Source organism: Ambystoma mexicanum, chromosome 13 (genome assembly GCF_040938575.1).
Source record: "Ambystoma mexicanum isolate Mex_15411 chromosome 13, UKY_AmexF1_1, whole genome shotgun sequence".
In the NCBI taxonomy this organism is placed as follows: Eukaryota; Metazoa; Chordata; class Amphibia; order Caudata; family Ambystomatidae; genus Ambystoma; species Ambystoma mexicanum.
The window spans coordinates 127335863-127358925 of record NC_090938.1 but is presented as its reverse complement, the minus strand read 5'-3'; the positions used below and the strand labels follow the sequence as shown (position 1 = coordinate 127358925).

General features: G+C 46.4%; 1 protein-coding gene across 2 annotated transcripts in view; it reads left to right on the top strand.

Moving 5' to 3' along the window:
* MAPK14 (mitogen-activated protein kinase 14) overlaps positions 1 to 23063 on the top strand; it is a 376319-nt gene that overhangs the window by 117493 nt on the left and 235763 nt on the right. For both annotated transcript variants that reach the window (XM_069633433.1, XM_069633434.1), the window contains exon 5: positions 6619 to 6648. In XM_069633433.1, coding sequence (XP_069489534.1) covers positions 6619 to 6648 — 30 coding nt within the window. The remainder of the gene's footprint in view (positions 1 to 6618; positions 6649 to 23063) is intronic.

The window sequence follows — 23063 nt, the reverse complement described above, 5'->3', positions numbered from 1 at the left end:
TGGTCGAGGACGCGCTAAAGAATGCCAAGGACGAGTACGAGACACTCAAGTCCCTAGGGCAACTAACCAACAAACCCCCTAACCAGAGAGGGAATAGCAATTTTCGTCAGCCTTGCGGACAAAACTCCCAAAGAGGCTCAAACTATTCCCAAGGCCAGGGTACTACATGTAACACTAACCAGCAGTCTACCCAGAGTTATGGCAGGGGTAACAAAAGGGGTTGTGGTAGGGGTAGAGGCAGTCCCAATAAAGGAGGGGGCACGCCGCCACCAAAACAGTGACGCTCCGTTCAGAGTCCCTTCTCACGCATCCCCAGTAGGGGGACGCATTTCCATCTTTACCCAAGCTTGGGAAGGGATCACATCAGACAGATGGGTGCTGTCCACATTGTCCGCAGGATACTGCATAGAACTCCTACAGCGTCCCCGAAACCACCCTCCACGACAAAGAATACACTCCTTAGACCACCAGAAGATCCTACTCGAAGAGATCGAAATTCATCTCGCAAAGGACGCGATAGAACTCGTCCCGGGACACCAGGTAAACAAGGGTATTTATTCAACTTACTTCCTTGTGCCAAAAAAAATTTGACAATGCGCCCAGTATTGGACTTGCGGCCTGCAAACAAGTATGTCAAGCCCCAAAAATATTGCATGACTACTCTCCAAGAGGTAATTCCCCTCCTAAAAAAAAAAGGGGGATTACATGGCAACATTGGATATGAAAGATGCCTATTTTCATATTTCCATGTTCCCAGCGCACAGAAAATATCTGCGCTTCAAGGTGGACAGTCAGCACTACCAGTTCAAGGTACTGCCCTTCGGGATAGCCTCGGCTCCAAGGGTATTCACCAAGGTACTGGCTGTGGCGGCGGCACAACTACGCAGGGAGGCAATCCCAGTGTACCCTTATCTGGACGACTGGCTCATCACGGGGTGACCCCAGTAATTTGCAGGACAAACATTCAAAGGACTATCGACCTCCTCTTCGAATTGGGCTTCTCCATAAATGAGAAAAAATCAAGTCTGGTGCCCAGCACCTCCAAGCAGTTCCTAGGAGCTGCTCTAAATACTCAAGAGGGGTTGGTTTTTCCTTCAGAGGAAAGAATTCAGAAAATACTACTGCAAATTCCGCAATATCAAACCGGTCGCCAGATAACAGTATGCAAAGCAATGCGTTTGCTGGGCATGATGGCGTCATGTATTTACCTGGTCCCCCACGCGCGCCTGCGCATGTGTCCCATGCAAGAATGGTTGGCGAAACTGTGGTCTCAGGCAAGTGGTCAGTGGGACGATCTAGTGGTCATTTCGCCAACACTTGTACAAAGCCTCCACTGGTGGACAAGAGACAATCTATCCAAGGGGAAACCCTTTTACGATCCCGAGATACAGGCGGTAGTCACGACGGACGCATGCCTGACAGGATGGGAAGCTCACCATCTCCACCACACAGCTCACGGTCTCTGGTCTCACACAGTGGCCAAGAATCACATCAACCTGCTAGAGCTTCTGGCAGTTTTCAGAGCACTTCAAGCGTTCGAGCCCCACCTACTGAACCTGTTGGTGCAGATCCGAACGGACAGCACGACAGCCATGTTCTACCTGAACAAGCAAGGAGGGACTCGTTCACCAAATCTGTCCAGACTTGCCCAGAAAATGTGGATATGGGCACTCAGACGGAACATCTTTCTGTCATCTCAACATGTTCCAGGGGATCTCAATTCTCTAGCGGACGCTTTGAGCAGAGATCCCCTTCCGGAGGAACACGAATGGTGTCTACACAGAGATATCGTAGAAGATCTCTTCTCTCAGTGGGGTTTCCCCACTATAGACCTATTCGCCACAAGCGAAAACTGACAGTGCCCAGGATTCGCATCCAGGTTTCCCCAACCAGACTCCCTGGAGAACGCCCTGTGGATGAACTGGTCAGGGATGTTTGCGTACGCTTTTCCACCAACTCTTCTCATCAGGAAGGTGGTGAAAAAGATGAACAGAGAGTCGATGACGCTCGTCCTAGTTGCTCCCATGTGGGCGAGACAACCGTGGTTTCCACACCTACGCAGACTTTCGGTGTGCGATCCCATCAAACTCCCGGGCTGGTACAATCTTTTGTCCCAGCACCAAGGTCAGAAGATGCATCCTCTACCCAACTCCATGAACCTAGCAGCAGGCTCCTGAGGTTATAGAGTTTGGACATCTCAATTTACCACAGAGATGTATGGACATCCTAAAAGAGTCTAGGAAACCGAACACGAGGCATTGCTACTTCGACAAATGGAAGAGATTCGTTATCTGGTGCCAGAATAAACAAATCAACCCAGTTGATTGCACTCCTTCCACAATCGTGACATACATGCTCCACCTGCTGGACGCAGGTTTGGTTTTCAACTCACTAAAGGTACACCTGGCAGCACTGTCGGCGTACACCACCTCACATAGCAAGGTGTCGTGGTGGAAGGTACCCGTGGTTAAAGCATTCATGGAGGGAGTAAAGAAACTTCATCCCCCTATATCTAACCCACCACCAGGATGGGACCTGAACGTGGTGCTATCTAAACACATGGGCCCCCCATTCCAGCCCATGCATAAGACAAGTCTCAAACACCTGACCTATAAGACTGCCTTCTTAGCAGCCATTACATCCATAAGAAGGGTCAGTGAAATTCAGGCTCTGTCAGTGCCGGATCCTTTCTTTACTATTCATAAGGATAAGCTGATTTTACGGACACACCCTAGGTTCTCACCTAAATTTATTTCTAAATTCCATGTAAACCAGTCCATCGAGCTTCCGGCTTTCTTCCAAAACCCACAAAGCTCGGCTGAGGTTAAACCACACACCCTAGATGTGCGTAGGGCGGTCCTTTACTATGTAAACAAGACCAGACCGCTTAGGAAAACAGATCAACTGTTTGTCTCCGTAGCCACAGGCAAAGAGGGAGATCGCGTCTCTAAGGGTGCCATCTCCAAGTGGATTGTCAACTGTATCCAGTTGTGTTACTCTCTTTCTGACAAAACCTTGCCTTTTACGCCCAGAGCCCACTCGACAAGAGGCCTTGGGGCCACTCTGGCTTTCATTGCAAATGTTCCCCTTGACACCATTTGCAAAGCAGCTACTTGGAGCTCTATCCACACTTTTACTCAGCACTACTGCATTGGCACCCATTCCAAGACAGATACTCAAGTGGGACAAGCGGTTCTAAGACATGTATTTGCTCATGACCCTTCTCAAATCCCACCTCCTTCTAACACTGCTCGCTAATCTATACACAGCATGTGATCTAAGCAGATTCCACAAGCCTCAGAAGGGATACATTACTCACCGTAATCGTATTTCTGATGCTTGTATCTGCTTAGATGTACATGTGGCCCACCCTTCCCCCCCCTGTGAGAGAAGGCGCATGGATGCTTGTAGTCTTATCTTATCTATCTTTTATCTGCTTGGATCATCTGTACTTGCGCTACTCCTCATGCTACCTCATGTCAGGAAAAATACAATCTGAGGGTCCTAGACGCGTGAGGGATCATGGGTACAGTGGACGTCACACTAGAGATAGTATTACTGGCACGCCCTGTGTCGACACCCATTTTCGAGTTTCGAAAAACAAACTGTAATACTCCGCAGCTTCCACTAGATGTCGGCCTATGCACAGCATGTGAATCTAAGCAGATACAAGCATCAGAAATACGATTACGGTGAGTAATATATCATATATATAATATATATTTTGGGTTTTTCTCTTGTGTGCTTAAGAGGCTATACTGCCAATCCGAAGTGCTTGTTTAGAAGACCTGTGAGATGCCTTTGGAAACTGCAGCAAGGTCTTGCAGTCGCCTGCAAATTGGGCTGCCAGCAGCCAACACTCTTGACTAGTCCAGATAATTTCAAAGAACAGCTTTTTCAAAAACCTGTTTAAATGGTTTAGGCCTGCTGCTGGATCTTGCTTAGTTAGGGGAAAACAATAGAAGGGAAACCAACCCCCGCTGCCACGCACACACAGGAAATGAGGAAGTAAGACTGCTCTGTACACGCCCTCCATCCTTTACTGTACCAACACTGCTAGAAGAGGGCATTTTTAATGAAACTGTGATGAGCTTCAGGAGAATAGTCGCAGGCTTTCTGTGTTGTGCCATTTGTTCCAGTATTGAAGAGGCTCTTATGTCTCTAATGAGCGTGGGGTCTTGTAAACTGGTTATTTATAGGAACCACAGATTTGGGCTAAGAGCAAAACTGGTGTTATGCCTAATGTAATATGTCCTTGAGTCTGAGGACCTGATCTCTGCTAGCAATGAACTCTGTGTTTATGCATTCTGCCGTAAGTGCTGTGTCGGATTCATGTGGTGATCATATTCCAAAGTTCCTTCTCTCCAGAGCCATAGTCTCTGCAACCACAGCTGATGGTGCAGAATTCCACAGTTGAAGAGATCATATTCCCTCTGTGCTGCACTTTGCAGTAATAGCTGGAATTGACTTCAATGCATTAGTTGTGTTTTGTGCTGATCTCGCCTTTATCAAGGATGAGGTGTCCTACTCTTCTCCATCCCGTGTGCTCTTGTCCCAAATTATGCTTTCCTATTATGGAGCCTTCCTTCCTTGACTGCTCGATGATTAACCACCTGTATAAGTCTTGCAGACAAGTCAATAGCCCAGAACATCGCCTTCTTTTCCTGCGTTCTTGTGTGACAAACATAATGTGTTTTTGGGCAAGTCTGTCAACCCATAATTTGTGGTTCTGCAATTGACTGACTGTAAAAGAACAGTTTTTACTTTTAGACACAGGCTTCATTTTGGATATTTTAATTAAGCCTTATAGAATGAGGGAGCTATTGCTCAAGGGAAAACTGGGGGAAAGTAAGGGAAGGTTCCTAATCCCATTTAATCATCACCCCTCACTTAGTCTACAAGGGTTATATGTGATTTTACCAACCACAGTTAGAGTGGTACATTTCATTGTGCACAAAACACTGAATTTTGTTTTGTTTTTTTTATTTGGGGGGTGGTCCCCCCCAAACCTCCACCCTTTTAAAGCCACGCCAACCCGACCCATTTTAACCCCTTAGCCCACTACCCTTTACATATTTATTTAAACTTTTCTGTGTTTTCTGGTGTTATTGTCCACTCTGTTATGTGCCACTCTGTTTTGCTTCCGATAAAATGACTGGATACCATCTACAAGACTGTTGGAACCCCTCTTTAGACACTTGTTATACTCTTTGGTGCTTCTAGTGTGATGGGAGAGCAGTGCTTCATTTGTAAGAAAATAAGGGCCAGTGCCCAAATATTTTTGTTGCACATCACTGACGCATCGAGTGGGCAGTTCCCAGCTCACTGACACCACCCATGCCAGCCCCATGCAGTACCAAAATAATTGGTGTTAAGGCTGCAGATGTCACCGGTTCATTGAGGGTGATGGATTCATGGTGATTGTGTCTTGAAATAATATAAATATTTGTTTTTCTTTAAAACACATTATTGTTAATATGTTGCTCTGATCCTATCTGTGACAAGTGGAATATTTTAACAATCTATCAATAGAAAATAATAGCTAACATGCTTTCCTTCTATGGTAATTTATTGGACAAATGGAGGCTAAATCATAACTGAATTGATGAACATATAAAACACTGCATCAAGATAATTTTCTTTGGTTTGGCACTCACGCTAGGCACTCTTCTTTGAAATTGGCCTTTTCACTGACCTTGCCTGTGTGTTGTGGCTGCTGGCTGGTGACGGTCCTGTTGTCAACCCATTTTGATGGTTATTTCAGTAGAGAATTTGCAGCAATGTCAAGCAGGTTCATTGGAGCAGTGTACAGGCACGGCCAGCATCAGTGCCCAACATTGTCACCTTCAAAAACATTGTTCATCATGAAAATGGATAACTAGCCATGCCCTGCCAACCTGAGTTATCGAGTTTGTGAATAAAATGAGCAAGCAAAGGATGAAGAGACCCAGGTCAGCGCACACTATTGTTTTTATAATACTTTGAATCACTGACAAAATAATAAAGTTGCCAAAACACCACAACATGAACAAGCTAGGATTAGAAATAAGTGCCAGAGCTGATCCCTGGCAAATTCCCCTCGACCACAAATTAAGCACTGGGTGAGAGAGTCTAAGAAACCAACGACCGCAATAGAAAATGGCTGCCTAGCAAATTACTTGGCACTCACCGTTGGCTGGGGATCGATGATGAGCATTGTGTGCAAATGGTATTCCAGTCCCACCCAGGTTGGCTCTCACTTCTGGTTCTGATGTGATTCTTCCTTCTGAGGATTACCTCGGCATAGGTCTACTTCCTGTAAGATTTATGGGCCAGAGGAAAAGTATAATGCAGTGTCAGAACTTACGTGAATGCTAGACCATAGCTCCCAACAGTTTTTGTTCTCAGGGCAGGTGAGAGCCTACTGAAATATATGGACATGTAAGGGGTTGGATTTGGCAGGAAAGTAAATCAGTTACAGTGCGGGTGAAACACGCCAAAAGCATGCGAGTTGAGAGATGTGCTAGAGGAAGAGCGATGTGAGTAGTTGAGAATACCAGAGAGATGTAAACCACAGGTTTTCTGAGAACCAATACCAGTTCATACTAACTTTCTTCTTTTTTGTGTTTTTTGTTGCAGTATATACATTCGGCTGACATCATCCACAGGGTAGGTGTGCCTATTTGTATTTGTGTTTGTTTTCTTCAGAAATTGCAGATATAGGGAGTGGAAATGTCTTCACAAACAAATCATCACTTCCCAGAAGGGGATTACGTACCAAAGTGCCAGTGGGTGCGATCATTCAAGAATCCCTGAACTTGTGAAAAAATAATGACTCCATAATGTTTAGCATCAATGCACTCTTTGAGATTATTACGATTTGATTTCTAGAATCTGGCTGTGTACTGATTGTAGGAGGCCACCCTAGTTATAGTGAACAGGGGAACTCTGAGAGGTTACTCAAAACCCAATCAAGGTACCAATGGAGAGCAGTGAAGACTTCTCACAAGAGTGTGAGTGGGGTCAGGGATCCAAAACAAGTCCACACAGTGAAGAACATAATAATTCAATTCAGACAGAAATGTACAAAGATACTATATTTCTTCTAAGCACAAAACGCATGCTAAAAAATAAAACAAGCAGGTGATCATATCACACACCACTCAATAATAAACATGCTTACAGTCACCACAGGTTTTTAAAATGCATTCAGTGACTTAAATAAATAAAAGAAGGTAAGTAAGTGATGCAGTAAGATGAAACCAAGTCACAAGAAATCTGCCCTAACTTCAGACATCCAATCCCTATGAAGAGTGGGGCCAAGTGCCCAAGAGTCACAATGCTTCTCCCCCCGAATGTATCTGATGCTGGTAAAGTACTTGTGTTGGTGAGTGTTCAAGAGAAGAGATGCAATAAAGTTACTGATAAGTAAAAATGTGTTCTTATTTTTCATGTTTCACTGCTCAGGTGCAATGACCGAAAAGCAGTGGAATGTTATCCTATGGATGACAAAGGCAGACAAATGCGTTGCGTTAACTTACCTCCCTCACTCTGATTTTATCAGAGGACTGGATGGGGTGATAGTTTTTTTTTTTTATACTTTCTTTTGGCATTTGATCAACACACTGCGAACATCAACAAAAGGAAAATTCCCACGGTGACCCACCCTCTGCTTAATCCAGCGAGTTATAAAACTATACAGTATAGGTGTTCTGAACAGGTCGTTATACACATACTTATTCGCTTGCCGTAAGCAATTATTGAACATACAGAGCCCATACATCCGGCGGGCGGGCTTTCAGTGGTAGAGTCTGAATGAATGCCGTCTCCACGTCATGAGTATGCAAGCCACATTTGAACACTAGGCGGGCGCACCCTCCCCCAGGACATCGCCGCCCACCTACAAGCTACCACCAGTAGCAGCCCTGCCAGGTGTGTAACCCCTCGTGACAAGGACCTAGTACATCGTAGGAGGGGCACCATATGATCGGGCTGTATCTGTTCCCCAATATTCGAGGTGGCCTTGGTAATAACATCCTCCCGGAACTGAAACAACCTCCACACACTCCCAGGCTGAATGCAGAAACCCTGCCTGACCAGCCCCACATCTAGCACATGAGTCCGGAGAAGCTGGCCTGGTGCTGGCCATGATGTGATAGACCTGGTATACAAAATTAAAGTGGATCAACTTGTACCTGGAGTTCAGGGACCCCTTTTGGGTATGGTGCAACATACAGTCAGTCCTCTTCTGTGATGGTCCTACCATTGGCACGCTCCCATCGCCGTCAAGGCGTGTCCCCTTTCCTCGGAAGGTCAGCCATGAGTCTGCTATAAAGCCGCGAGACCAGACAGCCCTCCCCCTGTGATTGAATCACCAACCTCGACAGGTGGAAGACTGTCGAGGGAACGATGGAAACTCTGCTTTGAGGATGTTGCGCACCCCACAAATACATTAGTATGTCCAATGGGTACCCCGCCGCCACCCTTCGCCTGCTGTAGTGATAAGAATTCACCTTCCACTAAGAAGTCTCTGAAGGTAGTCCTGCCAAGTTTCTCCATCCACTTGAGGTATGCCACCTCCTAAGTGATCCCCCAAACCAGCCATATGCCTGGCAGGCAATAGGGCCGAATACAGTGTGTCGACGGCCAACCTACTTACCACTCTTCTCCAAATGTCACAGGTGACCTTTACAGCATTCAGAGAGCCTGGTGCCATCCTTGGGGCCTTGAGAACCATCGTACAGAGCAAACTGGGAATGGTCAGTGCCCTCTCCACCTGCACATGCGGCCGAATTAAATCAATAGCATACCAATGTGCCAAGTAGTGAGCCTGCGCCGCCCAATCGTAGCGCTCCAGATCTTGTAAGGCCAGGCCCCCTATTCGTAGGGCTGTGTCAGAGTAGAGTACACCACCCTCGCCAGCCTCCCTGCCCAGGCGAGTTACAGGACAAGTCCCTGCAGCTGCAGAAAAAAAATCTGTCGGGAGAAGCAATGGAACATTAAGAAACAGATAAAGGAGCCTGGGAAGTATGATCATTTTTACTATTGTGATGCGCCTGACCTGGGTGTTCGGGAGTGAACGCCACCTCGCTGCCTTATCCTCGTCTGCATACAGAAAAATGATCTATGCAGCCCCAGTTGCCGTCCACGCTGGATATGGCGCTTCTCAGAATGGCAGCTTGTGGCTCCTTCGCCAGGACAAAGAAGAGTGGGGATAGTGGGCAGCACTCCCTTGTCCCCCGTCCCATATCAAAACTGTCAGCCCGCTTTCGCCACACAACTATTTTCTGCGATGTATTGACATAGAGTAGGGTGACCAGAGAGAGAAATCGGGCTCCAAGCCCAAGTTTTCGTAAAACCACAAATTGGAAAGGCCATTCGATAGAGTCAAATGCCTTTTTCAGTATGCCAGAAAATCGCGGGCACCTGCGCCTCTGATTCCAGCGCTGCCATTACCCCGAAAAAGTCGACAACAGGATTATCGGCATCTGGGGGGGGGGCTCAAGAGCTTGTGCTCCCCCCACCTCCATGTATCCCATCCACAAGCGCTGGCATGCCCGTAGCATCGGTGTACCCAGGGGTTCACAAGCAGATATGAACAACGAGTTAAGAGCATTGTGGGAAAAGTTGGTCAACCTAAAAGAACCTGGAGAAGAACCACTAGAATAAGGGTACCAGTGCAGAAAATAGGGGATTGGCAGACAGGAGATTTTGTTTGTTTGTTTGTTTGTTTATTTATTTATATAGCGCTCTTGACCCGGGGGTATATATGCGCTTTGAACATCAGGTTACAGGTAAAAGACAATAGTACAGTATTGATAGGGCATAGATAATAGTATTCAAACAATATACATAAAATTGGACATTCGGAGTGCATACATGTGTGGTAGGACAGTTATTTGTTGGTTAACCAGGAAATGACCTTGGTTCTGAAGGGTTGGAAGGTAGGTGTGGATTTAATATCCAGTGGGATGGAGTTCGAGTTGTGATGCCAGGGTTGGGAAGCTGGATCCTCCAGCTCTTTTGAGGGAGTATTTGGGAACTGTTAGTTGTAATGAGTTGGACGATCTGGTGGTTCTGGTGTTCTGTCTAAGTGTAAATTTGTTCGAGAGGTAGGGTGGGGCAAGATGATTGAGGGCTTTGTAAGTAAGGCATATGGTTTTCAGATCAATTTTCTGTTGGATGGACAACCATTTGCAGGCAGTTCTGGTGGCGGAGATGTGTTCCCTTCTAGGAATATTGAGGGCGGCACGGAGTGCGTTATTTTGTAAAACTTGCAATTTATTGATTACTGTTTTGTTGGCACCTACATAGAGGCTATTACAGTAATCCAGTTTAGATTGAATGAGTGCTCTGGCTAGGATGAGACAGTTGCTAGGGGAGATCAGTGGTCTGCAGGCCCTGATAAGTTTACCGGTGTAGGCAGTGGCTGAGGCGGTCATGTTGATTTGTTTAGCTAGGTTGATGTTCGTGTCTAGGTAGAAACCGAGGGTTTTTACGCTCTTGACAATGGGTATGGTGTTACCGTCAATAGTGAAGCTAGTGTAGCCGGGACAGAGTTTACTGATAGTGTTCGGTGAGCCGACAAGAAGCAATTCAGTCTTGTCATCATTCAGGCATAGGCCATGTGTGGCCATCCATGCCTGAATGATGGAAAAGACTTCGTTGATCCATTTGGCGTCCTTGTTGTAGTTGCCTGATAAGGTGAGGAGTATCTGGGTGTCATCTGCGTAGTTAGTATAGGTGACACCCAGATTGTCCAGCTTGTCGAATAAGGGCTTGGTGAAAATATTGTAAAGGGTAGGTGAGACACAGGATCCTTGTGGGACACCGCAGGTGATGGGGATGGGGTCAGCCGCTGCTAGGGGGGAGAAGACCCGCATGGTTCTGTTGTCCAGGAAGGATTGGATCCATGTGACTGCAGAGTGGGAGAAGTGTGCTGCCAGAGATAAATGGTTGCACAGGATTTTATGGTCGACCAGGTCGAAGGCAGCGGAGAGGTCAAGGAGTAGAAGGATGGCAGCCTTGTTTTTGTCTTTGAGTTCGTCTATCTGGCATTTGAGATCAACAAGGGCCGTTTCTGTCCCGTGTTGTGGTCGAAAGCCAGATTGGCGAGTTCCTAGTAGGTGATTGGCCTCAAGGTAGTCCTGGATTTGTAAATAGGCCACTCTATCCAAGATTTTTAGTAGGAATGGGACGGTGGTAATGGGTCTGTAGTTCGTGGGGATGTCAGGGTTGAGAGTAGTTTTTTTTAGTAGCGGTAGGACCCAGGACTGTTTCAGATTGCTGGGGACCATGTTGTTGGCGAAGGACAGGTTTATTAATTTGGTGATAAATGGGGAGAGATCCCTAGCTGCATCTTTTATGATCTGTGCGGGGCAGCTGTCCCCCTTGCAATTCGATGGTTTAAGGGATGCTATAATTTTCTGAACCTCCAATATGGATACCTTTTTGAAGGTGAAGCCTGAATTAGTGGCAGTAGGTGGAGGGGGCGTGGGGAAGGAGGTGGGATCGAGAGTGAGTTGTTGTCGTTTGTTGTTGATTTTAGTTTGGAGCCCTGAGATTTTGTTAGCAAGGGCATTCTGGATCCCTGTGCACCAGGGTTTATCCTTAGTGCAAGAGTCAGTGGGGGTAATGGGGTTTTCTAATTCCTTTAGTATGTTAAAGAGCTCCTTAGTACTGGAGCTTGCCTGGGAGATCCTAGTATTGAGAGATTCTTTCTTGGCCCGTATAATCTCATTTTTGTAGAGGGTGGAGATGTTGGTGAGATTGGTTCTGTTATTTATAGAAGGCACTAATTTCCAGAGTGCTTCAAGTTTGTTTTTTTGTTGACGCAGGGTTTTGAGCTCCGGGGTGAACCATGTGTTCAGGTGCGCTTTGGGTATTCCTTTGCGCAGTTTCAGTGGGGCAATGATGTCAATGGCTTTGGCCATGGACTCATTGTAGGCGTTGACCAGTTGGTTCAAGTCCGTTGTGGCGGGTAGTGCGTTTAAAGTAGGGATCACCAGAGGTATTAGGGCTTCCGCTGTGATATTGCTCTTTTTCCTAGTAGGGCAGGCAGGTGCCATGATAGGCCTTTTATGTGCTGAGTTGCTGGTAAGAATGTCAAACGGGAGGAGGTGGTGGTCAGTCCAGATAAGTTGTGTGGGATCTTTCGTAGTAATGTTGCAGTTAAGGGTAGTTATCCAGTCAAGGATTCTGCCTTTCGAGTGGGTGGGTTTGGAGCAAAGTTGTTGGAGGCCATGCTCCTCTAATGCCAAGGCCAGGGCAGTGGCTGAGGTGTCTAGGGGGTCGTTAAACCCAAGGTTAAAGTCTCCAAGTATAATCAATTGTGCTGATGGTTTGGAACTTTCAGCAACTAGTGAAGTGATGTCTTCCTCAAATGAGCCAGGAGGGCCCGGGGGTCGGTAAATTAAGTGCAGCGTAATAGTACTTTTAGGGGAGGTTTGAAATTTGACTGTAATGTGTTCACAGGATTTGAGTGGGGGAGCAGAGGATAGTCTGATGTCAAGCGTGGACTTAAAGATGATAGCTACGCCGCCACCTCGAGCGTTCGGTCTATCTGCTCTAAGGATGGTGTAGTTATCAGGTATGGCTAGGGTAAGAGATGGACCTGCAGCATCGTGCAGCCATGTTTCGGTTACCGCAAGGAAGTCCAGGTTGTTTGTTAGAATAATGTCAGCGACTTCTGAGGCATGGGCGACTAATGATCTGACATTTAGGAGAGCTCCTTTAAGACTGGGATGGATAGTGTTGATGGGTGTTACAGTGCGAGGGTTGATCTTATTGAGTGATTTGGTAGGGCCTTTGCTAGGTCTGTGGTGGGTTCTGGCGCCAAGTCTAGAATTCCGATCGGAGGGGATGAGGGTAGTGTTACGGGAGTTGGTTAGGTTAGCTAATGTAGAGGTGTTGTAGTCAATGGTAGGGCAAGATGCTCTCGTGTTGATGGGGTTCTGCTTATAGACAGCTAGGTGTGTGTTAGCTGCGACATGCGGAACGTGTGCATGTCTATGGGTGGGAAGGGCGGACTTGGTATCCGGGGGGAAGGCTAGTGTGGTGGGCAGGAATGGTGTAGGGCAGGTGATCGGGTGGTGTCTTGGGCAGGCGGGTCTGACTAAACCATTATTATAGGCTAGGTAACTGTTGCCAGTGCAGGGTATGTTACTTTGCATGACACAGAAAGGGAACATGATCGCAGTCAGGCAGAGTAGCATGCTGGGGCTAAGGTAATATACAGGGGAGTGGCGTGAAGGGGGCATGGGCGTTATAGGTAGGGCACAACACAATGCGAATGAGGTCTAGGCGACCATAGGGCACAACACAATGCAAGTGGGGTCTAGGCGACCATAGGGTACAACACAATGCGAATGAGGTCTAAGCGACCATAGGGCACAACACAATGCGAGTGGGGTCTGGGCGACCATAGGGCACAACACAATGCGAGTGGGGTCTAGGCGACCATAGGGCACAACACAATGCGAATGAGGTCTAGGCGACCATAGGGCACAACACAATGCAGGTGGGGTCTAGGCGACCATAGGGCACAACACAATGCAAGTGGGGTCTGGGCGACCATAGGGCACAACACATGCCCTTTGTTGGTTAGATTCAACACTGGGGCAATAAGAAATGTTTGTGTCGAAAAAGATGATGGGGAGAGGGTATGGCCGGTCCAGGGACAGGAAGTTGAACCAACAAGGGAAAATGAATGGGAAGATCAAGGTGGCAGAAATAATGAAGAGGCAGGGCACGAAAGAGATTGAGGTGGTGATAAACCCATCCCTGCAACAAGAGGCGGTGGGAAGGGATAGACAGAGAAATAGACTAGATTGAATGGTAGTACAAGATCAGAAAAATTCTAAAGGGGTTGAAAACAAAATAGACATGCAGATGCCTCTTATAAATAACGGAGTAGGGATAACACAGTACGTGCCATGGCCTCAGATGAACAAAAATAATTTAATTAAAGCTTTAAAGCTTTCTCCCAGCTTACAGCCGGAGGCAGTACATGGATCTATGAATTTGGGAAACGAGCAGCAGGGGGGTGCCTTAGCACTAGGAGACCTTATGTGGAGACCAGGCTGGGGACATAGGGGTAAGGGCTGGGTACCCTGGGATAATTCTTGCAAATAACGAACGTGATGGAGCAGCCTTTAACAAAGTAAAGGCAAGGGTATGGGGTGCCCTACAAAAGATGTACCCAGATACCCCTGACTTATATTCTTTAATGCAGTGCACAATGGGTGATGATGAGGATCCAGTTTAGTGTATTCTTAAGTTACAGGAAATGTGGAGAGTTGAGACAGGAGGGCAATGGAACCATTCGGTACCATTTTTCTACTTTATCATAAAGATGGGATTACCAAAAGAGGTCCAAAAGGCACTAGATACAATTGTGGGAGTTGAAGCCAAAGGGTGGGCAGAGATACAAAGTATAATAGTCCACCATTGTAAGAGAATCAAAGAGCGGGACAGCGAGACCGCACAGAAGCGGCAAACAAACGAGGCAAAACTATTGGAAAAGAAACTAAATAAGGTTGTTGTCCAAGCACCGGTGATGGCACCGGCTCAGGGGGAAAGGACAGGAGATGCTCAACAGATTGCCACAATTGCGGCACTATGGGCCGAAGGACAGGGACAATGGGTTGGAAGGCGGGGGGGACAGTCCCCAATCCCACAGTGGCAGTATGAAGGAGCACCAAGGTGAAGAGGAGAATTTTGAGGAGCAAGAGCAGGAGGCTTTGGGGGGGATGGGGCACCGGGGAGGAGGATTGGGAACATCACAGTGCTGGTATTGCTGGAGATGGGGGCCTTTTGCATGGGAATGCAAGAACAGGCCTCGGATGGGATTTAATTATGGGCCATCACCTCCAGGGCAGGGATTCCAAGGACCTCAAGGAATGGGGCCCCCGCAATTTGGGCGAGGTGACACCTCAGTTCCCTTATGGGGCTGACTGGCAGGGGCAACATGGCCGACAACCACAGCAGGGTGAGGTAACACAGTTTAACAGGATGGCAGGGGGGAACGGGCGCCCCATTACAAGGAGTTCAAATGGCAGGGGCGGCCCTTTTTCATTCCCCGGGACAAATAAATATTCTGATTAGGGCAGCCCACAGAGAGCACTTGCGTGTCCAATCCTATTGACATCTGCACACCCTGAAGAGGAGCCCTTGGTGGAGGCGAAAATAGGAAACAAGCAATTTATATTTATGGTAGATTCGGGTGCAACTAAATCATGCATTATGGAGGGGAACTTTCCATTATCAGGTAAAAGCCTTGACATGCAGAGGTTCTATGGGGCTATTTCTACGGTTACATACACTGAGCAGCTGGATATAAAAGTGGGAGGGAAGGTAGTACAAGCCCCCTTTTTATATTCAGAGAATTCCCCTGTTAACTTGTTGGGAAGGGATCTGCTCAGTAAACTAAATGTAACTATATAATTTACAGATCAAGGGGTAGTGTGTTCCACTCCGGGGATGTGTGTAGCCCGAGCAAAGAAAATAATCAATGCAATGGCAAGGGAGTCATTAGTCTGTGGAGTTCCTGTGGTCCCGGACATATTCTATGGCTTATGTAATTATTGTAGGGCATGAATCCTACACAACGCAGCCTACACAAGGCTGCTGTTACAAAGTCTTAGAGAAGGTCAGAAGACAAATTGTAAATTGGAATGGACTTGAGAAATGAATAGATAATTTGAGGGCTTGAAAGAAGCTATTTGCACGTACCCTGTTTTAGCAACTCCGATTATACACAGGAGTTTTATTTATTTTCTCACTCTGATGAACGGCTCATGCATTGATGGAAGGAGATAAACTATATGTTGATGTATCTAGGAGACAGTACGGAGGCACACGAGGGTGACCGTGGTGTACGGTAAAGGGGGGGGCATGAAGTTCTGATCATTAAAAGATTAACTTTGCACTATTCAGCTCAGGCAGCAGAACTTGTCCTTCTCATCAAGGCATTGAGAGCTTGCAAAGCTCAATTGACAGATTAAGGACGTAACTGATGAAGAAGACGTTTACTAAACGATTCATCCCAGGGTGGTGTGCAGTGGCACACCTGTGATTTTTCTCTTTTCTTTTTCTTTCTTTTCTTTTTTTCATTTTTTATTGTTGTTTTATTTTGAAAAATGTTCGAAGGTCTACAACCCGGTCAGCCCTAGTGGGAAAAGGGTGTTTCTCTTTCCCTTTCTCAGTAACCTTTTTTCTCCTTTCCAGGGATAAGCAAGGATGCCTGACCGTTGTGTTCAAACCTTTCTATTATGTAGGGCTAATGATAGACTGACTGTATTTTTTTAAGGATATCTGTATTATGCTTTCTTGGTAGACCAATGGTTATATTGTGTTGTGTGACACTGATTGTGGTTGTCGGAGTTTATGAAGGTATGTCTGTTATATGGGGTGGCCATATAAAGGAGTCAGGGGGTGTACAGTTGCATATCAAGGAAAATAATGTTAGTAGATTTATAAGCAATGGTATGAATATGTCTGTGATGATAAATAAGAATCAAACGATGTCTCACTGTTTGCCGGCCACGCCCACAGATTTTCTTAGAAGAATAAAATGGGAAGTACGAAGGACGTATGATTTATATAAGGGGTTGGGCTTTGACGCCATTCCTGACATTCAGCATTCTGAGTCGTCTAATAGCTGGTACTCCGAAATGCGTACTGCGGGAAGGAATGTGATGAATGAAAGTTGTTACGTTCGTGCACTCGTCCCGCATGCGTCAGGGGCTCCTAAGGTTTTAGTTCCACATGCAGGCCCAATTATAGAGGCACAATGCCTGGCACATCTTGCACTATGTAGGATAAAGGACATATTCGAGGCACACAGCGTGCAGTTGAGGAGCATCGATCTAGACCCAGCGCTGTGCAATGGCAGTACAAAATACAGCAAGTGTCTACAAGCACCATATTTTTCCTTGGGAGGTCACTTGCATGTAAGCAACAAATGGCAGGGTACCACAGTGACAAGCCCAGCAGATGTACTGATCGAGTACAGCAAAGAAATATTAGCCCAAGTAGAGACTGTGTGCCCAGATATGGTCCCAATTCATCATAAGGCTGACCTGGATTGCAACAATGGAGAAGCCTGTGCGAATACATAGAGACCAGGATTATGAACTTTGTTTTAGCAATGAAGGAACAGTTCCTGTTGGCGCAAACACACAGTGTAACCACACTCTTGTGATCCCCGATATGACGAAAGGTACGGCAGTAGTGATGGATTACTACTGGGTTTGTGGCCAACAAGCCTACTTACACTTCCCATCATCCTGGTGGGACAAGTGTTCACTGGCCACCCTGCACTCAGTACTACTAGTAATCTCGGAAGAACACCTGAAGGGAAACAAAATGCCTGTCAAGGTGCCAACAGCCACTCCAGCATCTAAAGAAGCAGAGAGAGACTTGCAGATCACACAAGAATTTTGTATGCTGCCAGAAAGAACAATTTCAACAGCTGAAAAGAAAGAAGAGATTGAACTATATCTCAAAAGACTCTTACGCACTGGTCGGAGGAATACCTGATGAGTATTGACTTTTTAGCTCGGCAGAGACTTTAAACTTTTTTGGCTCCTGTGGTACAAGCAGCTGCTAACGCCAAGTGGGTTCAGATCATCCGATGGGAGCTAAACTAGCTACAGCCATAGAACAAGGAGTGTGTAAAAAGTTGGGAAGCAGTTGCTGCACTTTTGAAACCGGTAGGATGCTGACAATGGGTCACTATCCCATATCATCGAGGTGTTGCACAATCTAGGTGTTCAAATGAAAAAAGAAGGTGGAGTTCACAACATGGATTGGCTATCGCTTGCCTCTGATTGGGCCCCGTCATGGCTGGGGGCAGCAGTAAAAATACTGGTGCCTGTTCTCGTGTTCTTCTTGGTCCTTTTCTGCACCTGCCAGTTGGGTCTCCGATGTTGTGTCAATGTAGTACTTAGTAGTGCAAAGATGATGGTATCAATTGAGGGTTCTAATGCACCTTGCCATACAATAAACAGAGAAACTCAAACTGATGCTTTTGGGGTTGTAGATATGTTGGGTGGGGATGAGTTTGTTACTGTAGAAGTAACGAAAGTGGGAATGTTGGTAAGGAACCAGGGTCCTCCTGAAGCCCCAAGCGCTTTAGAGTTAGGCAAGACCTCTTTAAGGCGCTATAATGGACTAGGGGGGAGGAAGGACACTGGGAAGGCTCTCTCATGCAAACATAATCACAATCACAGACATAGGCAAGCACTGAACAAGGTAGTTATTGTTTAGATATAAGGCACAATTAACTATTAGCTGGATAGATTTGTAATGTCAGATCCTAGGCATTGTAAAATCTTAGTGCTGTGTATGAGTCAAACTACCCCTCCTTCCCAGAATGAATGTGGCCCGTGGGATGTAAAAATTGACCACAGACGCTTATGTAGTGCTCGTCACTATGTCCAGCACGAACCGACTCACCAGCTGTTTACTGTCCATCTAGGGTACATGTAGGGTAAAAGCACGAATTACATGTTCTGTGCAACAAACAAAATGCAGAATGGGACACATTTTAAGAGTAAATTGTAGAGGAGACTACAGGACCCAGATAAAACATGAGCAGAATGAGTGGAATATGGAGAGAATGACTGGAAAATGTTTGTGCACATAAAAATCTTAGTTTTTCTTTGGGCTAGGCCTCAAGGTTTGTAAAAGTCTGCAGAGCTGCAGTGTGGTCTTGCATAGCTAGCAAAATGTAGAACAGCATGGCCTGACAAAACCGCTGACAACAAAGAAAGAAGGCTTTGGAGCATCCCTATAATGGAAAAAGGACAGATTGGGATGAAGCCATGATCCATATCCAGTAACACCACCACAGCAAGCAAGGCCTATATAAACCCCTGCCTGAAACCACTTTCACAGGAAGGAGCGGAAGAGGGACAGGAGAAGACGATTCGGGCACCAGAGTCCTTTGCTACCATCCTCATTTTGTAAGATTAAACTTGTTATCCGTACACGATTGCCTTTTTGCCTTATTTCCCTAGAGGGGTGTATTGATTGTGGTGTGAGCATAATTAGGGACACCCTTACAGTAGCCACACAATTCCGCGGGCCGGGAGAGCCCCACACACCACCACAGGCAGTTTCCCAGTCAGCACTGCAGCAGCAGGCGGGCTCCTAACTGCCTCTGCCTGCTATATGGCAGGCCCCGTCGTCTCGACAGGCTCCGGCAAAGAGCACTGTTGTGTCGGCAGCAGGCGGGCTCCACATTGCCTCCTACCGCTGCTCCCCGATGTCCCTACAGGGATCTGCTGTGGGATTGCGACTCCCGGGTCAGATCAGCCAATGGGCTCCCGACTCCCTCTGTCTGCTGCCTTACAGCCCTTCTCGATCAGACACAGCTCAGGTCCTCGGGACCATCACAGGACAGAGAGCTTAGCTGGAGCGTGGACTCAGCGGCTGCATCGACTGGGTCGGGCTACTAACTGCCGCCGCCTCCCGCTACCAGTGCCTCACTCCTACCAGTCACCGCCAGCCCACCGGGGGGATGGCAGGCCCTCCTCTGCAGCCACAGGTCTCTGCCCACGATCGGGCCACCTCCTGGACAGGGGTCCCCTGGCTCCCGCAACCTCCGTGGGGGCCACTGGATCAGCAGGCCGATGCAGCCACCTCCCGGGCTCGCGGCCGCCTCAGTATCTGCCTGGCCCTCTCGGTCGCAGCCTGCCTCCAAAGCCACCTGAGGTCGGCACAGCTCAGCTTGATGAGCAGTTTGCACCAGTTGTTAGCTCCACCACCGTCTCTCCTGGCCCTTCCAGTATGTTTTGTATGGCAGTGATGCACTACGGGCACACATATGGACTCAGTCAGCTCTGGTGAATTGATGTTCAGGATTAATTGGAGCCGCTAAGCAGATCTTAAAAGGAGCCCGCCATTCCTGGTCGGCTCACTACCGCCCTCCCCTCCTGCTGTTAGTTCCGGTGAGAGGTGCTCGGGAGCTGAGGGTGCAAGGAATCTTCCGGTCGGATCCAGGAGTAGTGCACAACCCTTGTAGATGTAGAAATGCAGAAAGCACTGATCCAGACCTCTTCAGGACACTTCACAAGACTGGGGAAGGTGTGTTCCAGCGACGGCCAGTGCACACAGACCACGGCAGGCGTTCTGCCAGTTGTGGTTGAACAAGACCTTCCAGAGCAGGAGCCCTTGAAGCTGAGAGGCTTAACTTAGGCAGGAAGCCGTCTTCCACCACAAGCTGGCGACTACCAACGTTCTGGCTGCAAACGTGGGACAGCAGCGGTTCTAGCGAGATAGCCCACTGCAGAGCTGGTCGCCAAGTGGTCCACAGACACTTCCAAAGGCTCAGGTTGGCTGGATCCTCAAACACATCAAGATTGGTTAGTCCCACCAGTCCAGGGGTTGAAGCACTGCACAGAGCCTTCACAGATCAGGTACTCCAACAAGACCTCACTGGGTCAGACGTAGGAAGGGATGCTGGGCCTCTTTAGGAGTCTTGTTCGGATCTTCAGTCGGCTGTTCTTATACACAGGATTCTTGACTCCAACGCTGATCTGAAGAAATGGCTGCAGGAGTCCTCTTCTAATGCAAAATCCAGTCTGGAAACCAGTCTAAGCCCACCAATGGTAAGGATCTACACCATTCAAACAGCCAGCAGTGGGCCCAATCGGGGACCACTGTTGGTTTCACTCATGCCCCACACCCAGACTTTCAGGCACCACAGATGTAGAGTGGGACCAGACACAACGCAGACATGCACAAAGGCATCACTAGCCCGCAAAAGAAGTAGATTTCCCTAGTAAGTGCAGGACCGTACATGGGATTTCCTGGCTTGGCAAGGCAGGAAGAAAGACAAACAACAATGTGGCCAAAGAACAAGCTGAAATCTTGTGGCATGGCCATTTTAGGGCACTTGCCATGTTTAGTAGCCATACACGGTAAATGAAAATGGGCACACTAGAAATCTAGAAATAACACAAAAATTGTCAAAATACACTTGCTGCCCCCAGCTTGTCTTTAGGCACATATAAAAGTAACCAAAAATCCCAAGTGTAAAAGACTAAGGTGATACAAAACTATCCTCATTGCACTGAATTGTAAGATGCTGTCTGCAATGTTAAAAAGTTACAAAAGTGTAAAAGTCAAAAGGGAAACCTAGTTTCCCAGTACTGATAGTCTGACTTATCAGTTTCCCTAGAAGAAAATGAGAAAAAGGCCAACGGAGTGAAGCTGAACGCTCAGTAATGAGGGCCTTTTTGAAAATGTATTTATTTTATTATTGATTTGAATGAAACGCAAACTTTCAACATGATACATTATTACGACTTTCTAACAATGGATACAATAACATCATAAATACAGAGAAAAAATAATTTTCTCCACTTCATATTATATCAAATTTATCACCACATATAATACTGTCCATCTATTAAAATATTAATCGCATTAAGAATTGTTGCTCAAATCCAAGATACGTATTGGCCGCTAAAAATCATCAGCCATAACTTATCCTGTTAAATCTCTACACCAAGCAAATCATTTTTACAAATCTAACATTTTGTCCATAAATTTTGAACAGACTACTAACAAATGTTTCATTGCTATTAATTCCAGTATGTTAGAACGAAAGCGACAACATCAGTGTTCTATTGGCCCTTCATTCTTGTTCCTATGACTTTTCTTGAATAACCTGAACCGGTATTGCCCTGGGAAGACTTAATACTCTTTTCCAGAACAAGCCTTCAATGAGGTTCCAGTTCAGGTTATGAGATGATAATGGTGTCTCCACTTCAAATGTGAGAGTTGGTACCACCTTTAGCTGGTAAAATGTAATCAGTGGCACACATGAATATCTACTGCATCTACGATGAATTATTCCCTGTAATGCAGCTGTTTTTGCCTTTTGTTAACTCATTAACATAGGGAGCTTCTAGCTGGTTATCGTTGGTACAGATAGAAAAGTATCTATACTCCCTAACCCTTAACAACGGAAGATTATAGAGTAATCATTTAAAGGGACCTTTTTTACCTCTCGGTTTAGGTTCAAGGCACATAATATTTGATGTATTTGTATTTATTTTAAAGCCATTCTCTTTGGCATACAACTCTAGCCCTGTTAACTGCTTTTGAAGCCCCATCTTCGTTTGGTCAATGAGGACCAAATTGTTTGCATATACACAATTTGGAAAGGAACAAACAAGCACCATTCAAGTATACTCCTAAATCAGCTATAAAGAGGTTAAATACACCCCTGCTTAAGGCTTCTACTAGTAGAAATTGACTTAGTTGGTAGACCCTGGCGGTTTAACCTCACTTGTATATAGTCCCTTTACTACCTCTAGCAATAATGGAGGGTAATCCCAATTTTCAAGTTTCGCCCTGAGCAGTGCTTGATCTACGGAATCGAAAGCCTGCTTGAAATCAATAAAAGCTAGAAATACTGGTTGTCCTGTTGTATAAACATTTCTTTTAATAATTGCAATGAGAATACATTAACTGATCTATCTACTCCGCTGTATACCCAGTTTGATACAAATCGGAACTCTTGGAGAACCTCACTCAATCCATCAGATGTCTCTGGGTTAGCTTAGCAAAGGCCTTACCCGTGGTATCTAAAAGAGCTATCTGTCATAATTCTCGTTCCCCTTCTTAAAAATTGGAATAATTACTGATTTCTTCCAAGAAAGAGAAACCTGTATGGTCCGCAGATTTATAACAGTTTGCAGAATTATGGCCCATTCTTATGGATGCGCCTTAAAAATAAAATTGAATAGTCCGTCTAGACCTGACGCTCGCATATTGGAGGCTTTAGGTATTGTGAGGGGTCAGCAATGCGGGGCAGGCACCTGTTGAATGATTGTTCAACATATGCCATTTTATTAAGGTAGAAATGATGTAAAAATGCCTCCCTTTCCGTACTCTACTATGGGTTTCCCTACCTAACAAAACTAAGGCGAAACACTGTAATGCAGGAGTTCTGGCGCTCGCACTAAACATCAAACGCAAAAGAGAATATATGGCCATTCAGTTAACCTCAACAATAAAGTTCACAGTATCTTGGTAATCTTTTAGCAATCTGGGTGCACTCCCTTCCC